The 21,254-nt window shown below is 43.1% G+C and overlaps 1 protein-coding gene across 1 annotated transcript in view; it reads left to right on the top strand.

The window, feature by feature from the left end:
- Positions 1-21,254, top strand: part of DDAH1 (dimethylarginine dimethylaminohydrolase 1) — a gene marked incomplete at its 5' end in the record, with an annotated part of 126,365 nt that overhangs the window by 67,175 nt on the left and 37,936 nt on the right. Inside the window, one exon of the mRNA XM_019528335.1 lies at positions 20,850-20,949. Coding sequence (XP_019383880.1) covers positions 20,850-20,949 — 100 coding nt within the window. The remainder of the gene's footprint in view (positions 1-20,849; positions 20,950-21,254) is intronic.

The following is a 21,254-nucleotide window of genomic DNA, read 5'->3' as shown; positions in this document are numbered from 1 at the left end:
AGTTTGAGTCAGCTACTGCCTCAAGATAGAGACACTGCTTCAGTCTTAGCAAAGACTAAGACTGCACTGCATTGACATAATATACATCCTTTTGCATGATCACATCTGTTAATATTAAGCTTTGGTCTCTTATCACTGGAGGAAAGGAAAACATGTAACAGGCAAATTTTTCCACAAAAATGTATTTTAGGCCACTGTTAAACAGCAAGGAAATGACCACAAGAGATGCCTCGTTAGCTTACAGTCCCATATCAGTCAAGTGCTGTGGGGGTTGAAGCAGACATTGCCTGTGTCCTGCCATAAAAAAAAAATTATGGCAGCACAGAGTGAAAGCAAATAGACTCTTTACTTTTTGTCACACCACAGATGCACAGATTTGTGACCATGACAGGAGGTAATAATAATTTGTGCTGCTTTATTTCAGTGGATGTCTATTTGCTTATGAGGGGAGAGTGCAGGCAGCCCAAAGCTGCATGTGCTCTCCAGCTGCCTGCTCCCAGAGCTTGGGGGGGCCCAATCTTGGGAGCAGGCCAATGCATGATAAAGTGCCAGCAAAGCTAACGGCACTTTATCGTGCATCAGCAGATGCATGACAAACATAACCAAGGAGGTGATACTTCCCCTCTATCAGGTGCTGGTCAGACCGCAGTTGGAGTACTGCGTCCAGTTTTGGGTGCCACACTTCAACAGGGATGTGGATAACCTGGAGAGGGTCCAGAGAAGGGCCTCTCGTATGGTTAAGGGCTTGCAGGCCAAGCCCTACGAGGAGACTAGGGCACGTGGACCTCTTCAGCTTTCTCAAGAGAAGGTTGAGAGGCGACCTTGTGGCTGCCTATAAATTCATCATGGGGGTGCAGAAGAGAATTGGTGAGGCTCTATTCACCAAGGCGCCCCTGGGGGTTAGAAGAAATAATGGCCATAAGCTAGCAGAGAGCAGATTTAGATTGGACATTAGGAAGAACTTCTTCACAGTTAGAGTGGCCAAAATCTGGAATGGGCTCCCAAAGGAGGTGGTGCTCTCCACTATCCTGGGGGTCTTCAAGAGAAGGTTAGATAGGCATCTGGCTGGGGTCATCTGAACCCAGCACTCTTTACTGCCTATGCAGGGGGTCAGACTTGATGATCTATTGAGGTTCCTTCCAACCCTAACATCTATGAATCTTGTGCACCTCAGGAATTCCCAGGCAGAATCGGACCACTCATCCTCTTGTAGCACCTGTCCAGCTTTCCCTACTCACTGAGACATGACCCAAGGATCTCAAGGGGCATGTCTGGGTAGGCAGAGAAAGTTGGGGTTTCTCCACTTACCTGGATGCATCCTTGGAGATCCTGGAGGCATATCTGTATAAGCAGGGAAACTGCTGACCCATGCTCCATGTTAAGGCATGGGTCAGTACGGGTCCCACGTGGAAGCACTGGGTGGCAGGTATTGCTGACTTGCACTACCACATGCTGATCTGTATGTACATGAAGCAGGGTAACTATGGGCCCCAGCATGGAGATACAGAGACCTGGGGATTCTCTAGCGCCTGTGCTGCCCTACACTGGGACCCATGATAACCCATGGGACCCAGTACGAGCCAGCAAGGAACATGGGAAAATCCCCAGGCAAGGGGAACACATCACCTGTTGTCCTATATCATGCCCTGGGGCCTGATGCAAAACAGCAGGAGATGTCTATTTTGCCCAAATTGTGGATTAGCTGTTGGGATGTGTCCTATCACAGCAGATGCACTCTGGTTTGGCAATATCTGATTTTACCTTCTGTTTCTACTGATGATTCTATTTTTTTTTAGCTCCATGTGGTAGGTTTTATTTTCCATTTTCTAATGATAGTTATATGCTTATTCCTGGCTCAGGCAGCTCCTTACACTATGACCCATTATGTAAACAACTTGATGAGCAATTATTGCTCTTAAACTCTACACACATGGTTTTACTGTGTCACATGCGTTGCAGTTGTGATTGCTTATTACCATGCCTACTACAGCTGCTGCCTTCCTTGACCCATAAGAAAACAGTAGTTAACCCTGTAGGTTGTCAAGGTTAGGTAAAATGAAAGCATAGTAGAATTAAAGAAGGAAGGCAGTCACAAGGTAAAAGCTACTTTTGCAAACTTGGACTTTTGGCAAGAAAAGCTCTTCCTGGTCAGCTCGATTTCAGCTTTTTTTTGCAGCTGACTGGAATTGGGTTGGTGACTCTACAGTTAGAACCGTTCTGCTCTGGGTAGGCTATGTCTCTTGCACAAGCAGTTCCTGAGGAGAATGCCAGACTGGGAAGTGGTAAAATGATGAAAAGTAAATACTTAACTAAAGTGAAAGAAGAACAGTCTTCAAGGGAATGGCCACTAGGATAACACTTTTGGTGCATGTGAATCCAAAATCAGACTCCTTTTGAATGGAAGTATCTGTTATGACCATGGCTAAGCCCCTTGCGCTTTCCAGGCTACCATTGCCAAGAACAGTGGTGTGGTGCCTCAGCTGCCATTTAGGACATGTCTACACTGCTAACCTACCATGCCAAGCATTGCTGTGCTGAAACCTATAAGCCAGGAATAGTGGAGCTGTGTTCAAGTGGTGCTGTACCCAAAGCCATTAGCTAAGCCTTTCAGCAGAATCAGTTAGCCTGCTCACAGTGCTGCCCTATTTCTGGTTCAAGGGGTTAGTATCTAGAAGTTGGTAAAATGCAGGCCTTCATGCAAAGTATTCCATATAGTTTTCCTTAAGGAGAGAATCACATTTAGACACTGCCCTAAATCTTGATGTTAGATGGTTCCAGCCTTTCATTTTAATCAGTAGACCTTCCAGCCTCTCACTTCAATCCAGATGAACTGAAACAATATATATTACAAAGCTTGATTTTTTATTTTTTTTAATTTGAACAAAATGGAGACATTAGGAATGTCTCCCAAGCTGTTCAAAGCCTGTACAGTGATTCTCTCTGCAAATGCTGTCTCTACTCATACTATCCAAGTGGCCTGCAGACTGCATGAGGGTCTGCTCTGAGGCAATGAACAAGGCCCCCCAGGACATGTCTGAGTGCACGCTACCAGGGCTTGTTCCGCTGCTGAGCTTCCTTCCCGACTGCTCCAGTTTCTGAGGTTTGGAGAACAACTACTTGGAATTCCATCCACACATGCTCCTCTCGCTGTGTTTTGCTGCAGGCTTCTTAATCTGATGCCAGCTTTGGCATAGTTCTCCTTCAGTCTTCAAGTGAGACTTCATTTCTGACTCCCACTGAGAGAACTGTTTCCCAGGCTCCCGAAGTGGAACCTGTGGACAATTGCTCAAAAAGGAAAAACAAATTACCTACAGTAACTGTGGTTCTTTGAGATGTATTGTCCCCTCAGATCTATAACTCTAACTTCGATCTTTTCTAATCTGAGCCTCTACCTCAGGGTAGGGGTGCATCAGTAAAGATTTTCTTGGCTGAGACCAATAGCCAATTATTAACCAGCCATATTGGCTGACACTGATCTGATAACCGATTTACAATAATGCAGCTGGGCAGCATGGAGAGCAGCACCCTGCAGGTAAGTCAGTGGAGGGGAAGGGGTATCAGTGGGCAGATCAAGGTCCCCATGGTGAGGGAAGGAGTAGGGCAGGGGCAGAGGCTGGGGCTGGGGGTGCTGCCCAGCCAAGGCGGTGAGTGGGACCTGAGGCTGAGGCGGGGAGCAAGACAGAGCTGCAGGTAGTTCGCCCAGGGGATCAGCATCCCAGTGCTTAAAAATGGTGGCGGCAGTGCTTGAACTAAAGGTGTCACCATTTTTAAGCATGGGGGGACGCTTTTTACCAAAGCGGATCCAAGTGGGGCATGGGCGGATGCAGGCTGCTTGCTGTGGGCTTGGGGCTTTCCACTCTGCTGCCTTTCTCTTGGGAGCCCCATGCCTGTCACACACCCCCTACCCACCTGGCAGCAAGAGGCACAATTTGCCACTGCTGGGTGGGCAGGGGATGCACAGCCAGCTTGGGGCTTCCAAGGGAAAGGGAGCAAAGAGCCCCAAGCCCACAGTGAGCAGCCTACATCTGTCCTGCACACAAATCAGTGGGGAGGGGGGCACATGCCGCCCCCCCCATACCTCCCCCAAAGGTGGGCATGGTGGGGAGCCACCCCTCCTTCCCCCGCCCCTCGCGCGCCCCCTGGATGAGCCACCCACAGCTCCATCCTGCTCCCTGCCCTGGCCTTGAGTCCCATTCACTGCCCTAGCTGGGCAGCAACCCCTGCCCCTACCCTACTCCCTCCCTCACCATGGGGGCATCAATCTGCCCCCCACAGCCCTTCCCTCCCCCATGTCCCTTCCCTTCCACAGACTTAGCTGCAGGGTGCTGCTCTCCATGCTGCCTAGCTGCATTCCTGGCCATGTGCATGGTATGCATGTGCTGCATGCCTGCACACGGCATCCAGGGGCCCCACCCAGAAAGCATATTGTATTTACTGATGAGGTTATTGGCTACACTGGCCAAAAAAAGCAGATAGCCAATAATGTTGAGTTTCCTTTTATCAGTGCCGATCTGATATCCAACCCGATATATTGGTGCACCTCTACCTTAGGTGATAATATTTGGTGAAAAAAAATAGTGATATATTGTGTTCCCCTTATGCCTAGGGCAGCCTGGAATATGATAGAGATTCAAGTACAGCTACCTTCATTACAATTATGCCATATAATCAGATCTCTCACAGTTACGGTACCAAAAAATAAGCTGTGGTGAACACATCTCAAAGAACTACAAGAAATACTGGATAAGTACTTCCTTTTGTTTGGCCAGTTCTTAGAATTATAATCTTTCATTTAATTTTTCATTGCTTGAAAACAAGTTATTAGAAATTTAGGAGGACTATTACGGTAAATTAGCCATTAGTGCACTAACTATTTAGAAATGATTAAGCCATTCTATAACATTGCTTATGACTTTTGTTTTAAAAGACCCCATTAGTATATTTAATAAGAGTCTTACTTGATTAGTAGTGCTGACTGCAGCAGTTTTCAAAAGGTACATATGGCAATACCTTTGAAAGTCAATAGAAGTTAGGTGCTTAATTGCCTTTGTGCCTTTTGTAAATCTCCCCTTGGAGCCCTTAGATGTCTGTTTCTCTAGTTTAACTCTTTCACTTTCCTCTTTCAATTATATTTTGACCTTTGCTGTACATTTAAAAAACACTCCTTAGACAACGATTGTTTGATTATTCTCCTACATTTATTTCTGATTATTATGATGATCAGGCATTTATAATGCATGTACTTAATACAGTGAAAATGTAATAACTTCCAGTAAGATTATGGAGCTAGAAGTAGTGCTAATCTGTAGTATGGATGGTCTATTTGCAAGATAAAACAATATATATAAACCTGCCCTTTGAATTATCCTCATTGGAGGGGGATTTAGGAGCAGCTTGGTGAGTTTGTTGGACTACCCTAGCAGGATTTATTGTGGATACAACTTACCTTTGCACCTTGCCAAAAGTAACACAGCTAGTAATTGAAAAAGGTTCCTGTGATTTTTCTTGTCTCTCTAAAAATGTTGATAAAGGAACGAAACCTATAGTACTGGTTTCAATTCTGCAGCTGGAATATACTTTTGGACCCCTTTTATGCAGATCTACAGAGCGCTTTTGATAGATACCTTGATTTAAGTGCTTTTCAGTTTTATGAATATTCAGTTATTTGAGCCCTGCTGTAAAATGGCAACATGGCATTTATGCAAAAAGACTATCAGAAGGCAATAGTGGTTTGACCATTAATAAATACAAGGAATTTAATCTAAATCTTTTTTAAAAGTAAAGTAAACACTGCTTTTTTAAAAGGTTTTCATATTTATTTTGAGAGACTAAGCATAGCTTTTTTTTTTTTTTTTGAAGATTAGTGGCTGAACCCCAAGCTCAGACAAAAATTCAGACAAGCCTAAACTTGCCTCCTGGCAGGAAAAAACCCCAAGAAGTTCTGTCTGTATGTGAATGCTAATGTTGTTTACTACATACTTTAAGAGCCCCTATTCTGTAAGCCACATAAAACAAAGATCCCAGTTACTCTATGTTCGTTTTTCACTTACATAACATAGGTTTACCTAAGAAACCAGTTTCTACTTTAAAGTAAATTGAAAATAATCCCTTGCCAAGGATCTTTCAGCCTTTTTAGAATAGAGTAGCTAGATTACTTTGGACAGAGTAAGCGTCCTGAATACTGTGTCAAGTTTTGAACAAATGGCACAGAAACAGTACTACTGTACAGAATGAAATCTGACAACTCAGTGCTAAAGGAAAGGAATGTTACTGTATGGTTTGATTGTAATCAACTTATCTTCAAGTGGGTTTATTAGCAATTTAATGGAATATTGGTTATTCAAGAGCAATAATAGCTTTATTTGAAATGTCCATTCTGTTCTTTTTCCCATTCGCTTTGGAATGAGTAGAATGTGACAGTTCAGCTTTCAGCAAGCTTCATGAATTTTAAATACTTTTCAGCTGCAAAATGGGGCACATGGCGTGTGGTCAATAGTGGACAAGGAGCTGGCAGCCATTCTTGGTATTATGGGATATTGGGTGTCTCAAAGATAATGAATGCTTGGCTTATCCAGGTGCATTCTTGGCCCGCCGTGCATGTCCAGACAGAATGGAATATATTTCTCTGTCCAAAATTTAACAATTGATCATTTTGTAATTGTAAGCAAAAAAGTATTTAGAATGTTACTTTCTCAGCATGCTTGTATAAGATTTAAATTTCATGTCATCATCTTTATCCGGCAAAATCTTTACTGGTATTTTGTAACAATCCAGCTATGCCAGCAAAACTTTTCCATAGCTTTTTAATTGAACTTTATTCTACCTTGGTATATCTTAGAAAGTTTTTTCCTTTGAATTTATATCTTTACCTTTTTTAAAGTGTTTAGGGGGTTTTTTTGTTTCATTTTTTTTGTTGCATATACTGTAGCACATAGCTGACTTAAAATCAAGTCCTCAGAATTGCTTCCCATTACTATAGGCTGAGATTTTATCCTAACTTTTTCAAAATAATGAGTCGTTACTGATCAAATGCTTTATGGGAAATAGGTGTTTCTAAATAATAGAGACAGGTAGGGATTGGAGATTATTGGAGAAAATAGAATTTAAATTTAACTTGTTGCTAGTGAGTTGTATTGAACTGTTAAACTAGCATTCAAACATTCATCAAGGAAAATCAGAGTATTTTAGGCACTCTGTTAAGAGGACATATAAATCTGAATACATTAAGATTCTTTGAGCTGAGCAGAATAATTAACTATAACAGTAAGTGTACTAAGTAGGAAGCTCACTCCATGGGATATGCTTTGTGTCAGTTTACCTGAATTTGTTAAAGGAATCTTGTTCATTGTACTTAAATGTTACAGCTGCATAAATCTATCACATATCTGCATGCTGTGATGGTGCTAGTGTGGTATGGGACCATTTAACAAATTCCTTTTGACCAAGTCCCTCTCAAGGTGGAGACTGTCCTATGAGTATGGTCTAGAAGTACCTGGGGTATTCTTACTGCTCTTGACCTTAACCAAGTTTGTACTATTAGAAATGGTTATAGTTAAGCTTTGATGTATGAATTGTGTGTGCCCCTGTCAGCCTAGATCATATCTGGCTGAACAGCCAGGAATGTGCACTGTCTTGACAAAAAGACAAACCCCATGATTCTGACAAACTAATGCCAGTAGTGATAGTGTAAAGAAATGAACACACCAGCTGTCACTAAACTGCAGGCAGTAGTAGAAACTGTTGGTGACTATATAGATCTGCTTTAACATATTAGTTATGCTGTATCTTAGCACCCTGGCCTGCATTATGGGCAGTTTAACCTCCAATTGTTCTGAAGGATCTTCATCCTGGATTTATCATATAGGAAGAAAATAAAAGGACTAGGTAAAACTAAAATCGTTTTTTCTGAGGATATATCCAGAGCTTGGCCTGTCAGATGATTTTTCTGTAGCAATATATAAGAGCAATTCAGTTTGAATGGATGGTGACTGACCAACAAATCAGTCTTCAGTGTGACTTCTGACTTCCCAGGAAAGCATTTTTCTATGCATTTAGGTAGCATATGACTTCAGTTGCACATGGCATTGCAGCATGGTCTGCATTAAGCGCTATCATTTAAGGTTTACAGCAGGTTAGCTGTGTCTAGCTTCTCCAATGACACATGCCTAACTCTGATATAAAGCGAAAGTGGCCAGAACATGAACAGTGTGTCTACAACCTTCCTATTTGCCACCCCCACCAACTTTAGAGATGCATATGAAATAGCAGAGAGAGAGAGAGACCTTGTTTCCCCTAGTGACCCCGGCATAACAAGGAATAACGGCCGCAAGTTGTTGGAGAGGAGGTTTAGATTAGGCATCTGTAAGAACTACTTCACAGTCAGGGTGGCTAGGATCTCGAACCAGCTTCCAAGGGAAGTGGTGCTGGCTCCTACCCTGGGGGTCTTTAAGAGGAGGCTTGATGCCTACCTGGCTGGAATCATTTGAGCCCAGTTTTTTCTCCTGCCCAGGCAGGGGGTCGGACTTGAAGATCTACAAGGTCTCTTCCGACCCCACTTCTATGATTCTATGATAGGTACATATATATCCAAACCACTTCCATTTGGCCTCTGCGAAAAACACCAATGGATTCTTCCAATAACCCAAGCACTATTGTAGTATTGGCTAGTTCTCTTCAAAATGTAAATCATTCCTTTTTTATATATTTATTTGAAGGTAGAAACTTCATTATCAGGCAGAGCAGATTCAGATAAAATAGAACCTGGATCATAACAGTCCTTGTATTTGGCTTTTCAAAACCAAAAGCCATCCCCTGGCAACTCGTATATTGTCCATCTCCATTTATAAACTTTGGGGTTTTCCTGAAGATAAATGCACTATATATTGATACTGTCACTTTGAAGCAACAGAAACAATTTGATCATCTCGGAGGCTTCATAACTTAACCTTTGCATAGAATATGTATGACTTTGCTGTGTAAATGACTATGCAAAGGTAAAACAGAATGAAGAATGAAGCCAAAAACTCTAATGTACTGTCTAAGATCTACATAGAAATATAAGATTTAGAGAGTCAATGTAATTTACCGGGTCATAAATTATGAACTGCATTACATAGGAACTATGTTGTTTATGGGACCAGCCCTTAAAAATCAGTGGTATAGATTAGAGGTTGGACTTCTGGGAGACCTGCATTTATTCTATGACATACTGTATGACCCTGTGCAAATGTCATAACTTCTCTGGCTAGGTACAGACAGACATTAGACATATCACTCTTTAAGCGCACAGAAAGTACTCTAAAGCTGTAACTGAATAGACGTTCATGGCTCTTAGAGTGCTTTAAAAATGGGGGATTGTGCTCTAAGTTAACCCTCAATGGATGAAGTATTAAACTAAAGTGCTTTCTGTTAGTGTGCTTTATTGAACATCTGTGCCACATCCCATCAAGAGTTAACTTAAAGCATGATTGCCACCATCCCAGGTTACGTTGTGCAGGGCTGTGTTGTAGCCTGGGCCAGAGCTTGTTTGCTGTGTACAAGCACTGGGCTGGCTCTGCCCCATCAGCTGTCGCTAACCCAAGTCACTGACAGCCTCTGATCCCAGCCCTGCCTCCTCCTGCTAGCCAGCTGGGGGTGTCTCTCTCCCTGGTCCTCTGGCACACTGCAGCCTGGCCAGAAGGGCTGAGGGGGAAGGGGTGCAGGGTCTTTCTCTGCACAGCAGCCTCAGCCCTGCAGTGCACCATTGCCTGGCTGGGGGCTGCAGGGGAACAGGTCTGGGCTCTTTGACCCTGCAGCATCCCCGGCCCCATGAAATGCTGCTGCTTGGCCAGGGCTGCTGCAGAGCTCAGGCCCTTTTCTTCTGCAGGCCCCCCAGGCTGGCCGGGGGGGTGGTCACAGGGCAAGGCATCTGGGGTCTCTCTCCCTACAGCTACCCCAGCCCTGTTGTGCGCTGCTGCTTGGTCAAGGAGGCTGTGGAGGAAGAGGTCTGGTGTTTCTCCCCCTGCTAGCCACTGCTGACAGTCGCCAGCTGGCTAGGGGGGCAGGCCTGGGGAGAAGGACAACTTTGGCAGCCTCCTGGGAGGTGTGCAGGAGCTCCCCCCGTGGCCAGTGTGAGTAGGCTCAGAGCCCCACGCCACTCAACAACGAATGTGTGTCAGTTTGCTCACCCTCTAATTTATAGTACTTCAAGTAAGGTTTGACTGTTAGAGCATTTTCACCAGGGGCTTTTTGAACGTCTATACTTCACCTCTGTCTCCATTTACTCAAAACAGTAAATTGTAAATGTTTTCTTACCTCAGTCAGGAGCTTGGAGATTGACTGAAGAAAGGTTCTATATAACAAGCGTTCTACCTATGATTAAAAATAACATTATTAATATAGTAACATCAGTCACTGCAAGGGTGAGAATCTGGTACTGAACTTGTCTTTAATCACTGACTACTTTTGATGGAACTTCCAGGAAAGTTTCTCTCTCTCTCCACAGATTGTGCAGTAGTAGGTTCTGGCCAAAGCATTAATTGGTAAGAGGCAGTTCACAGGGTAAGTGGTACATAGTCCTTGGACTTGCCACACTGCACTGAAACAAATTCCATCCCAACTGGAAAGTTGCTCTGCTACTCAGGAGGCAGATCACATTGCAAAATTCAGCTCTAGACCCAAAACACTCCACAGAACTCTGAACATTATGTTCAGGCTCATCTAAAAAATACTGCAAATCTCTTCATTGCCTTTTCAAAAATAGTCCCCTTCTCCGTCCAATTTGTTGCATCTGTTCTTCTTCGGAAAAGATTTGTTTAGTACAGAATACTAATAAATAATTGTTAAAGAAGAATTGAGAGTACATCCAGCACAAAAAGAGAGGAGGATGAGATCTTCATGCAACAGTTATTGTAACTCACAAAACACATCTATCTGGGCAATGGGCTTCATTTTTTTAAAGCGCAGAGAGTGAGGAAATTAGATTCTTATAAACATCAAACACATTTATTGTCCTCTTTCCTTGAAACAGAACTGAGCTGGCTGAAGTCCACTGTCTCTCAACCAGATTTATTATGGATTAGATACATTCCATCTCACAACAGGAATGTGCTTATTAGAAAAAAACCATCACTATACAAAGCATAAAAGCTTTAACATTCAACCACTTGATGTACTAATGGGCACAGATATAATAAAAGCCTTGTATTTTATTGCAAAGCTAAAGTTGACCTTATATAATATGACATAGGAATCTTAAATTCTAAAGATGAGTATTTTCTTTGTCGAAATTCTAGTTGTGTGGTAAGGACAGTCAGCCATATCTACGGGTATTCTAATGAAAGTACTACATTTCACAGTGTATAAGTCAAGGTTTGAAGCCAAAATGTTTCCCTTTAAATTTCCACCTTGACTTATACACCGTATCAGTACTTTTGATCCCCACCCTAGCACCACCCTGGCCAAACCCCAGCCCAGCCACAACCCTACCTGACCTTCTTTACCTACCACTAGATGGTGTCCCTGTTGCTGGAGGTCATGGTGCCCAGACCTGGCCTGAGCACAGCCTACAGACCTTACCATTACCATAGAGACACCATTTGGTCGACCACTAAGTCTACCCTGTCCCCTGCAAGTGGTGCAGCCTGGGCCATGTCAGCTGAGTGCCAAGCCCAGCCCCATCTCCTGCAAGTGGTGCTGCAGCACATTTCCACCCCCCCAGCTGCCCAGCCCATAGTGAGGGCACGCGGGCCAGTATAAATTAACCCCATATTTCTGATCCAAAATGTTAGGATTTTCATAGATCCAGTGTATAAACTGACCTAACTTTTTGGATCAGAAAACCGGAGTAGACTTATACAGCACTTTGACCTGTATGCTGTGAAATATAGTAAGCAATAAGTCTGCCTTATATTAGCTATGCTTGTATTAACTGAATTTATTTCTAAGCACATTGTACATTTTAAAATTGTCTTGAGTGTAAATACTTAGAGGACTTGAACCAAACACCAAATCTTGACCTATAGCTTGCCTTTCCACCATTATTAGGGCTGTGCAGATTTTTGCCGAGTGTTTCATTTTGAAGCTGTTTTAATGCATTTCAAGCTCGAAACAGTGAAATCTAAATGAAACAAAAAGCATCAAAACAAAATGAGGGCACTTAAAATGTTTCGAGTTTCGAAGTAGCCCGCTGGTGGGAGGCAGGGGAAAGCCAGGGCTGCGCTCTGAGAAGCTTCACAACCCCATGTAGCACAGCCCAGCAGCAGGAGGCAGGGAGAGCCAGGGCTGCGCTCCACCTCCCACCATCGGGCTGAGCTCCATGGAGTGCCAGTCCCAGGCAGCAGCAGCATCCTCTTGTCATCTGGCACACATCCGGGGGCCCGCACCCCCGGGAGGAATCCGGTACAGCTCCACAGCCCTCCCGGGGGTATAAGCCTCTGAATCTGCGTGCCAGATGACAGGAGGCTGCCACTCGTGGGAAGTGTCACAAGTTTTGCTTTCAAGACTTTGAGATGAAGTTTCCGAGAAACTTCTGCACCTGTCTTCTTGAAACGTGGCAGGCTTCATGCCTTCAGAAGGGGCTACCATCCCTGAAATTTACATCTGAATCGGACAACAAATGACAGCATTTGGGGCATTTTCATGATTCCCCATTATAGCCTATGGGCGAAACACTGAAACAGTTTCGACAAAACAAAATGGGACAGTGCTTTGAAATGAAACAAAATGACGAAACGCAACACTGTCCCTTCTAAATGGACGTCAAAATGAAATGATGGTGTTTTACACAGCCCTAACCATTATTACCTCTTATAACTGTACACTGGTTAAGCTGCAACACTTCAGAAAAAACATAACTCTACAAGTGAAGTATGAATTCTTTTAGAAGGAGAAAATATAGCAAAAGACTGAGAGATCTCTATTATACCCAGTCCTTTCACTGCTGCATCATTTTTCTTTCTTTTTTTTTGCCGGATGATAACTAATAAGGAACAAGCAATTGTGGGTCACAGTTTTCATCTGACCTTTAACAACCCTGCTATTCTAGGTAGGAAGAGGTTCTCCTGCAAAGTGACAAATCCTTCCTAAATTGGGGCCACAGACAAAAAGTGTCAGTTTTCACCTGATCTGGCCTCAGAAAGCAGTTATATCCATGACCAAACACCAGTGCATGGCTGCAAACAGCTTTAAAAATGGCTGATTGGGTGAAAATCTGACCCCTCCTTGCATGAGGTATCAAATGAAGACATTTCAAAATGTAGTATCTTCTGTAACTTGTCTGTGGAGCTCCCAGCCTGTCACGGTTTTCAGGATGGGAGGGGGAAAGGGAGCAGAGGGAGTTCAGTCTTGGGTTTTTTCAGCCCACCTGGAGGGTGGGGTGGGTGTATTGAAGACCTGCTGAGGTGAGGGGGCTCCAATTCACCCACCCTACCTGCAGTACTGACCGGGGAACCCCTAGCATGAGCTCCCTCCTCTGTCTTTTCCCCCCTCCTATTCTGAGAACAGCGAGCACTGGCAGAGAAGCGTGGCCATTGCTATGGGAACTTGGCTGCAGGCTCCCAGCCCGCAGCTAGATGTCCTCCCCTTCCCCACCCCACCCCAATCAACAGTGAACTCCTACTTGGTCTGGGATAACTTTGTAACTCAGACAATATGCAAAAAACATTCCAAGTTACAGCTGGGAGCTGCCCGTCTGTTTGCACCCCCAGGGGTGGTTTTAGAAAACTTGAAAAGCACTAGATAGAGACCAAAGTTTCAGTATTCAGTGGTAAAGTAAATAGATTGAAGAACTGTGCCACTAACATACAGCCACTGATATTGGTCAGGTTTGCAAATAATGTTTAGTTAATTATTTGGAAATGGATACTAGGCTTACTCAGTGTAAACTCACTCAGCATTGGTTCTTTCTGGGGAAACTACCCCACAGGGAGGAACAGCCTTAAACCGCCATGGACCTCACTGTTTTGTAGATAGAGATGTGAAAGCTTGTATCATTCATTTAGTGATGTTGCCTTAACCATACTGCTTATGAGCAAAGTAACCATAATACAGTACAATCAAATCGTCAAATATGAAGTCTAAAGCTTTACACTAAAGCAAAAGTTTTATCTGCCCATTATAAAATGAAAAGGCAAAGCTGAATGAGAATAACGCAAAACAAAAACCCCTCTGTGGCTAACATTGAAATTTAGGAGCTTAATTCACATTTAGGTACTGAAGGAACATTCGAGTTTTCAGATGCTAAGCTTTATTTCACTGGAAGCTAAACATTGTAGCTGTTAAGGAGTTTGACAATGACACGTTTTTGTTTAGGTGCCTAAAATATTGTTTTAGAGCCTGACTGTACCCACCCAAACCTAGAAATTGTGGTGGACCTTGCTTAGTTCCAGTTGACCAAGAATCCAAAATGTTGCAACAGAATAGTATATTAGCAGGGAGTAGAATTTGACTTTGTATTTCTGGGTTGATATGGCAAAGTGAATCTACTGTCCAAGACTTGGAGTTTGTACTACAGAAAACGTTGTGATCTTCTACAGAAGCTTTTTCATTAAGGAAGCACTGCACACAAACAGATTGCTTTTTATAATCTGATGGGGAAGAGGTGTCTCAACATAGAGCTTCATGCAGATTATTCTTGTATTGCCATTTCTGTATCTTTGTTGGCTCTGTTGCAAATTCTGTAGCCTAAATCGTAGCTAGTCTGGGTTTTTTTTAGCACATTTTAACACAGGGTTGGCCAGCTTGAAGCACTGATGCCACAAGTAAGCAGGCTCTTCGTGGCATGCAGCAGCTCAGGAAGGGGAAAGATATGTCAGGGACCAGAGAACAAGCAGCGGCTTGGTCAAGGAGCACAGGGAAAGAAGCAGGCAGGGAGCAGAAGGCAGAACAGCATATTGGGCAGGATCAGTGGCACTTGGGAAGGATGCAGGGCTAATTTGTGGCACACCTGTCAAAAAGATGAACTCCCACTGTTTTAGCACACTGTTCTCTCAACACCTCTCCCCCCTCCCCCCACCCACCTGTGAAGGCCTGCTGTGCTGTCACCAACTTTTTCCCTGTATAAGTTTTGCCACTATTATCACACCCGCACAGTCTGGATGCTCTTTGACAGATGCTGTCAGTTTTATTTGCCAAGCTTCTCTTAGTGCCTCTAGGTGCCAGATGGGACTCCAGTAGCCATCTACAGAGCACCATATCATCTTGAGGAAGGATCTGTGTCGCAGCAATGGATTGTTTATGGTGTGGTTTATTCTAGTGTGAGCTGAGCTCATCTTTTGTGACAGCCACCTTCCCCGCTTACATGTGCATCAGCAGAAAATCTCATAGTATCTCTTCACCTTTGCCAGCAAGTTCAGTATTCATATCAGGGAATGTCACCTCCTCTCATATGTTCCTGAGGTTCCTGTATTTTCTGTTTATTGCACTTCACTTTCTTAAGAGGATGGTGCCTCTTTATAGGGCTGTGCTCATCAGACCTACAATACCTACCTGATGTATGTATCTTGGCATTGGGTTTAGTCTGTGCCTTTCCTTCACAAGTCCCAAAGTAACTTTTCTTACCCTAGCTTTCATAAGGGTGGGACATACAGTGCTGCCCACAGGCATATCGGACCCTTTGCTTGGCCTCAGGCCCCTAGGTCTTCAGTATCTATTTCTTAACTGTAATCACAGCTCCTTGTTCAATATCTCCAGCAGGTTTTGTTGCTGCTCTTTGAGCATCAACAGGCTGCACTTAGCTGTCACCCTGAGTTGATGCAGAGTCTCCAGAAGCCTCAACTTTCTCCTCTGCATACCTGCTTCCTATCTAGTACATAGGTTTGCAACTTTAAGAGCAACTTGAGAACTTCCAAGATCTTTCTGTGTCTATTTATCATGATTTTCCTAGTTTGCTTTTCAATAATTTTACCCTTTTACATTTATTTTGTGCTACAGCTTTCTTGATATCAGACTCTACTGACTGTATGATGTGATGTTCTTGGCGTTTCGCCATGACAGTGAACAGTCACTGGTACGTGCATGGGAAACTGAAGTTGCAAGATATTCCTGGTGTATATAGACTGTGTGCGCCAGCGTCACTTTAAAAGTACAGGTGAATCTCACCACTCCTGCTACTAGAGATCTAAAAACCTTAAAACGCACATTTAAAATAGCTATAGGCTTAATACATTAACACCTGTCATGGGAGAAGAGCCAGATAGACAAAATGTCTAAATAGCATTAACAGTTTTAAAAAGCTTTGTGAGGCCAAAATGAGCTGAATTGTTATTGAAAGACATGTTGGGCATCCTATAAATATTATGAAGTCCTGGAACAATTGTGAAGCAAATAGGAGATACCAGCTTTCTGCTATTTTGGACAACTTTTTAGACCTGACTGCTAACTAACTTTTTTCAATGTCTAAGCTGCAGCTTCTCTACCCCCCTGTGAAGTGTTAAAGAAGTTACAATGCTTTGCTACAGCCTGATAGTTAACTTGTAATCAGCATATGGTAATTAAAATGTACATCTGGCTCAAGTAGCAGATCCAGAATTGGTATTTACCTTCCAGTATTGTCACTAAGTGGGAGCTCTGTTTAATAGTACACAGTGCAGATCATGCAAATAGGTTTTAGCCATTTTTACAGGCACAGAACTTCAAGTTGTAATTTCCCAGCATCTGCCTGTGCAAGCTGCACCACAGGGAAAGGCAGCCTTAAGTTATAGCATTATGGTCTGATCTGGGTCAGTGCAACCTTCAGGTGCCCTTGCCATGCCCTCTTCCCAGCCAGCACTAGCCAGTCGAGGCATAGTAGCTGCTGGCTCTGAATCACCTACTTAGTAGGAGCTGCATGCACCACAGTACTGTTTATGCCTCCAAGCAAACTTTCCTGGTCCAAAGAACATGCATCACCAGAAGCCAACACAGCCCTTGTGGGCTGGTTTCTTGTATTTAGTCACACAAATATTTTTCCCTCACTGCCTGGTTTCAGGCCTTGCTGTTGCCTCAGTTTCCCATTCTTCTTCCAGTTAATCAAGCCTCGTATTATGGGTGTGTTTTTCCTCCCCTCAACAACCCTCCCCTTTTGAGGATCTACCTTATTAACAAAATCCAGTGCACAAATTTTCCTTTCACCTTCTTACCTGGCTCATAGCCCTTAGCGCAGGGTTCTTTTTCCTGTCCTTGTCTTTATACTAAGACTGTTGCCTCTCTAGTCTTCCCACACATTTCCTGCTCCTTGTGAGCTTTCATTCCACCAGGACCTCTGCTCGGGAAGCAAAAAGATCCTTGCAGCTTGCACAGCACTACTACTTCCTAAAGTTGCTTCCTTTTTAATGCGCTCCAGTTCTCTTTATATTTCCAGCTGCCCTGCTGTGAGTTGTATGCTCCTCCTGTCATGCGGCCTTGCAGATACTCCCTCCATCTAGGGAAGCAGGCAAAACTCAGCACCTCTGAAGGTGTGCCTCAGCTTCCTTACCTGGCTGGTTCACCTTGTGGCCACCTTGCACATAGCATATAGCATGCTGAGATCAAAGACTGTATATGTGGACCCCAAAACAACAAACAGACTTGGGTTCTACTAGGATGTCACCTTTGCATTCTTTTCTACAACTGTATTTTGCAAAACAGTCGAGCAGCAACAAAGCAACTATCACTACCTTGTATGGATCTGGACTCTGTACATTTCACATAAGCATGTTCCTTCACTGTAAGCTTCTAGATTTTGCTTTCATACCATGATACATATTATGAGATGGTACAGTTTACCCTCTGCAGTGATCATCTTCATCTTCGTTGATACACAGTGGAAGTCCTGAAACTCTGCAATCTGTGCAGTCACACTGACCCCTGCATCTCCACCCTTACCACCCTCCATCTGTCCCACTGATTGCTATCTAACTCCTTGCCTGCAGTCCTGTCTGAGTCTGGTGCCAGCGTGCTGCAGCAGGTATAGAGTTCCTTAATTGCCCTCTGTTGCTCTGTGCTTGGAAAGTTGCCTTTTGGCTCCACCTCCTGGCTTTCCAGACAAATAGGACTAGAACCTTAGGGTATTTTTTCATTTACAGAAAGGAGCAATAACCACAGCTCTGTGGGGATCTAACACAGAAGCTGTCCTATTCTGAAGTGGGGAGGTCTTTGTGGAATATGGAAATACTTAGGACATTGGCATGGATGGAAACAGATGTGTGCCTCCAGTCACCCTATACTGAGCCCTGCAGAACATGGACATGGCCCTAGTATAAAGTTGCCAGACAGAGGGCAGAACATCCATCTATTATTAAATACACTTGCCTTCCCACTTTGTTGCTTAACACAAGAGAGGCAGTCAAAGCATATGGTTGCTTGCTGTCAAATAGCATGCTTCAAAGAAAAAAGGTACCAGCCCTCAGGCAGCCAAGTAAAAAAAGGCTTGAATATGTGTAGCAGAAAAAGAAGATGTATGGAGAGATGTGGTGTAGGGGATTCAGTGACAAAGGGGAGAGGGCAGTAGCTATACAACAAGCAAGATGCTGGTGGCAGATGAGAAGTGAAGCAGAAAATCCTGAGTAGGAAAACTCAGGGTGAAGGAAAGGAACAGTACAAAGTATTGGACAGGGGAGATATGACAGGGATTCTTAGGGGATGGAGCACAGCAGGCCCAGGATGCCTGAATCAGTGACCTATACCTTAGCTTGCTACTTCTCCTGAAACCCACTTACTTGACTGAGCGCTGCTTTGAGCCCTGACTCAGCAAGGCAAACTCCCTGTAGAAAGTACTACTTTAAAATAATGGAGAAGGTAACTGAGACAGCAGATACACTGGAGATCCACAATCACAGAACACGATGGGGAGGCGGGGGATTTTTTTTGAAGTTTGACCTCCCTGCCATAATCCTATTTGGTGAGTATATTTATTTACTCTCACTGCTGTGGCTGAAGTGCTTGTGTTCTCGTGCCCAGGGTATCACTGTGCCTGGTCAGGAGCTAGTTGGTTTGTCTGTCTTTGGCATAAATTCCAAGTCTACATGCTGTTGGATTGGGCGTCTCCTTACATAATGCCCCAAGCAATGTTTATAGCCATTTTTTCCTCATTGGTGCCTTTTGCCCCTTCTATACATGGTGCCGTGTGCAGTAGGCAAAATGGGAGGAAATGTTAATATGGGTCTGTGGTACACAGCTTTTGTTGTGTGATTGCATAAAAGTTGTGAAATACGTAACTGGGCTTGCACAATAGCTGGTTTCCAAATATTGACCCAGATGTTTCACATTAATTTTTAAAATACCACAAAGGTCCAATCCTCCTTTTTAATGCAATTTTAAAGATCATAGGAGAGGGAGCAAAAAGGCTAAGAAGTGCTGTCTGAAAGGGGTACGCTTCTTACTGCTAAACCTTAATTTCAGCTGTATGGAAACATGTCCACTGTTTCTGGCCGGCAACCTTTATGTGCAGACTTTCAGCCTGAAGTATTTTTGGAGTTAGGTTGAATATAGACTGTAACAGAAAAGCTGAGGGTCTTCATGTTGCTGCAGGATAAGCTACTGCTTCTGGGTCTGAGCCACTGAGCCCAAAATACATGGCATCCCATGTAAACTCAGTGGAGTCTCATGTGCAGAGATCTAGCCCCTTTATTTCTAAAATCCAATAGGCCCAAATTCTCTATTGCCAAAGCTAGAGGAGCCCCAAGGCTGCTATAACTTGCATATGGGATTAAAACCAGTCTACGCTTCTGCCTTGGGTCCTTTGCTGAGTGCAAGTCAACAGAATGCCAGAACTGGGTTAATACAGCATCTGGGGAAAGACGCCTGCATGGTTACCAGTGCAAAATATAAGTACACAGAGTTTGATGAAACAGTCCATTGGATGCATAGAAACTCCGGAGCCCTTCTTTTAGACATGGGTTTCATTTGAAATTTTAAAGAGAGAGGAAAATGCATTTATTGTACTCTAGCATTTGTTTTTCATAAAGCTATTCAAACTGTGAATACAGACTTCTTGACAGACAACAGTTTTATTAAACTGTAAGTAATAGCACAGCAAATCTCTCCTCATTTGTTATATTTCCTTGAAATACTTAGAATAAAGTTAATCAACATGACTCCCTCCCACTTTCTGATCATATCACTTTGTTTTATTTAAACCTTATATATTCTGTTCAAGTTATGGGCCTGTCAGCCATGTTGGAACTCTTGCGTTTCTTGTAGAAATGTTTTAATTGCCATAATACACAGATAAAGAATGTCACATGAAAATTTGATCTTCATGACAGGGGTTTCTTGGTGCCAATAATTTTTTTAATGGCTGGTAACTAGCTCTAATAATGTAATGCAATTATCAGGCTCTACTGAATACAAAGCATGTTGCTGAAAAAGATCATACTTTGTGAAACAGGCTATTTCCATTGACATAAGAGCTTCACCCTTTTTTGTCCTTTTTATGGATGTCTCAGAAGCTTCTTTTGGCTCAGGTAGCATAAAAGGCTAAATTCTAGCTATAACCCACTAGCAAATACCCTGATTGTAATATAGCTTATGATACCTTATGTGTAGGATAGCTGTGCAGCAGTTATGGTGGCTTCTACAGTGGATATCTTTGATTACAGTTCCAGCATAGGAAGAAAGCTGGAGGAAAATGGGGCATGTTGGAGTAGATCTCTACTGATTCTCTACTGCTAAAATGTTCTTTTACACCACTAAAGAAAGTTAGAGCTTTCCTCTGGTCAGAAGCAGGATTAGACAAACTTACAGTAGCTTTCTAATACTCCCATTCCATCCTCCAGAACTGACACAGGGAAGAATTGAGTCTCTAATCTATAAATGTCTGTAAGAAGCTTTTGCAGTCATGTACCATAATAGCTCACAAATATAATGCAATAGAAATCAAAGCCAATAAAGATGCATATGTTTCTTTTAAACAGACAGAAGCAATGAAGATCGCGCTAGAAAGTCTTAACGTCAATGTTGTAGAGATGACTGATGAAAATGCTACCTTAGATGGTGGAGATGTCTTATTCACAGGTAAAGTGAATTTGCTGTTTATGTATCTGCACAGTACATTTCATATGACCTGGTTTCTAATCATAACATTTACTAGTGTAAAATTCATTAGATCACTTGCTTACCAAATGGTAGAGTCACACTAAGGTAGCTGAGAAGCAAACTTTCCTGACTGCTGCCAAAATAATAGAAATGGCTATATACATATTGCAAAATGCCAGTTATTGCACATACCAATTTTTAAGCCTTTATTCAATCTTATGAAGTATAATGTTCCAATACAGACATGCTTTTGGCAGCCAACTTACTTTAGTTATGTCATGCTT

Source organism: Gavialis gangeticus, unplaced genomic scaffold (genome assembly GCF_001723915.1).
Source record: "Gavialis gangeticus isolate Ggan-Ray unplaced genomic scaffold, GavGan_comp1, whole genome shotgun sequence".
In the NCBI taxonomy this organism is placed as follows: Eukaryota; Metazoa; Chordata; order Crocodylia; family Gavialidae; genus Gavialis; species Gavialis gangeticus.
Note: the sequence above shows the minus strand (reverse complement) of the source record. Positions and strands in the feature narration are given on the sequence as shown.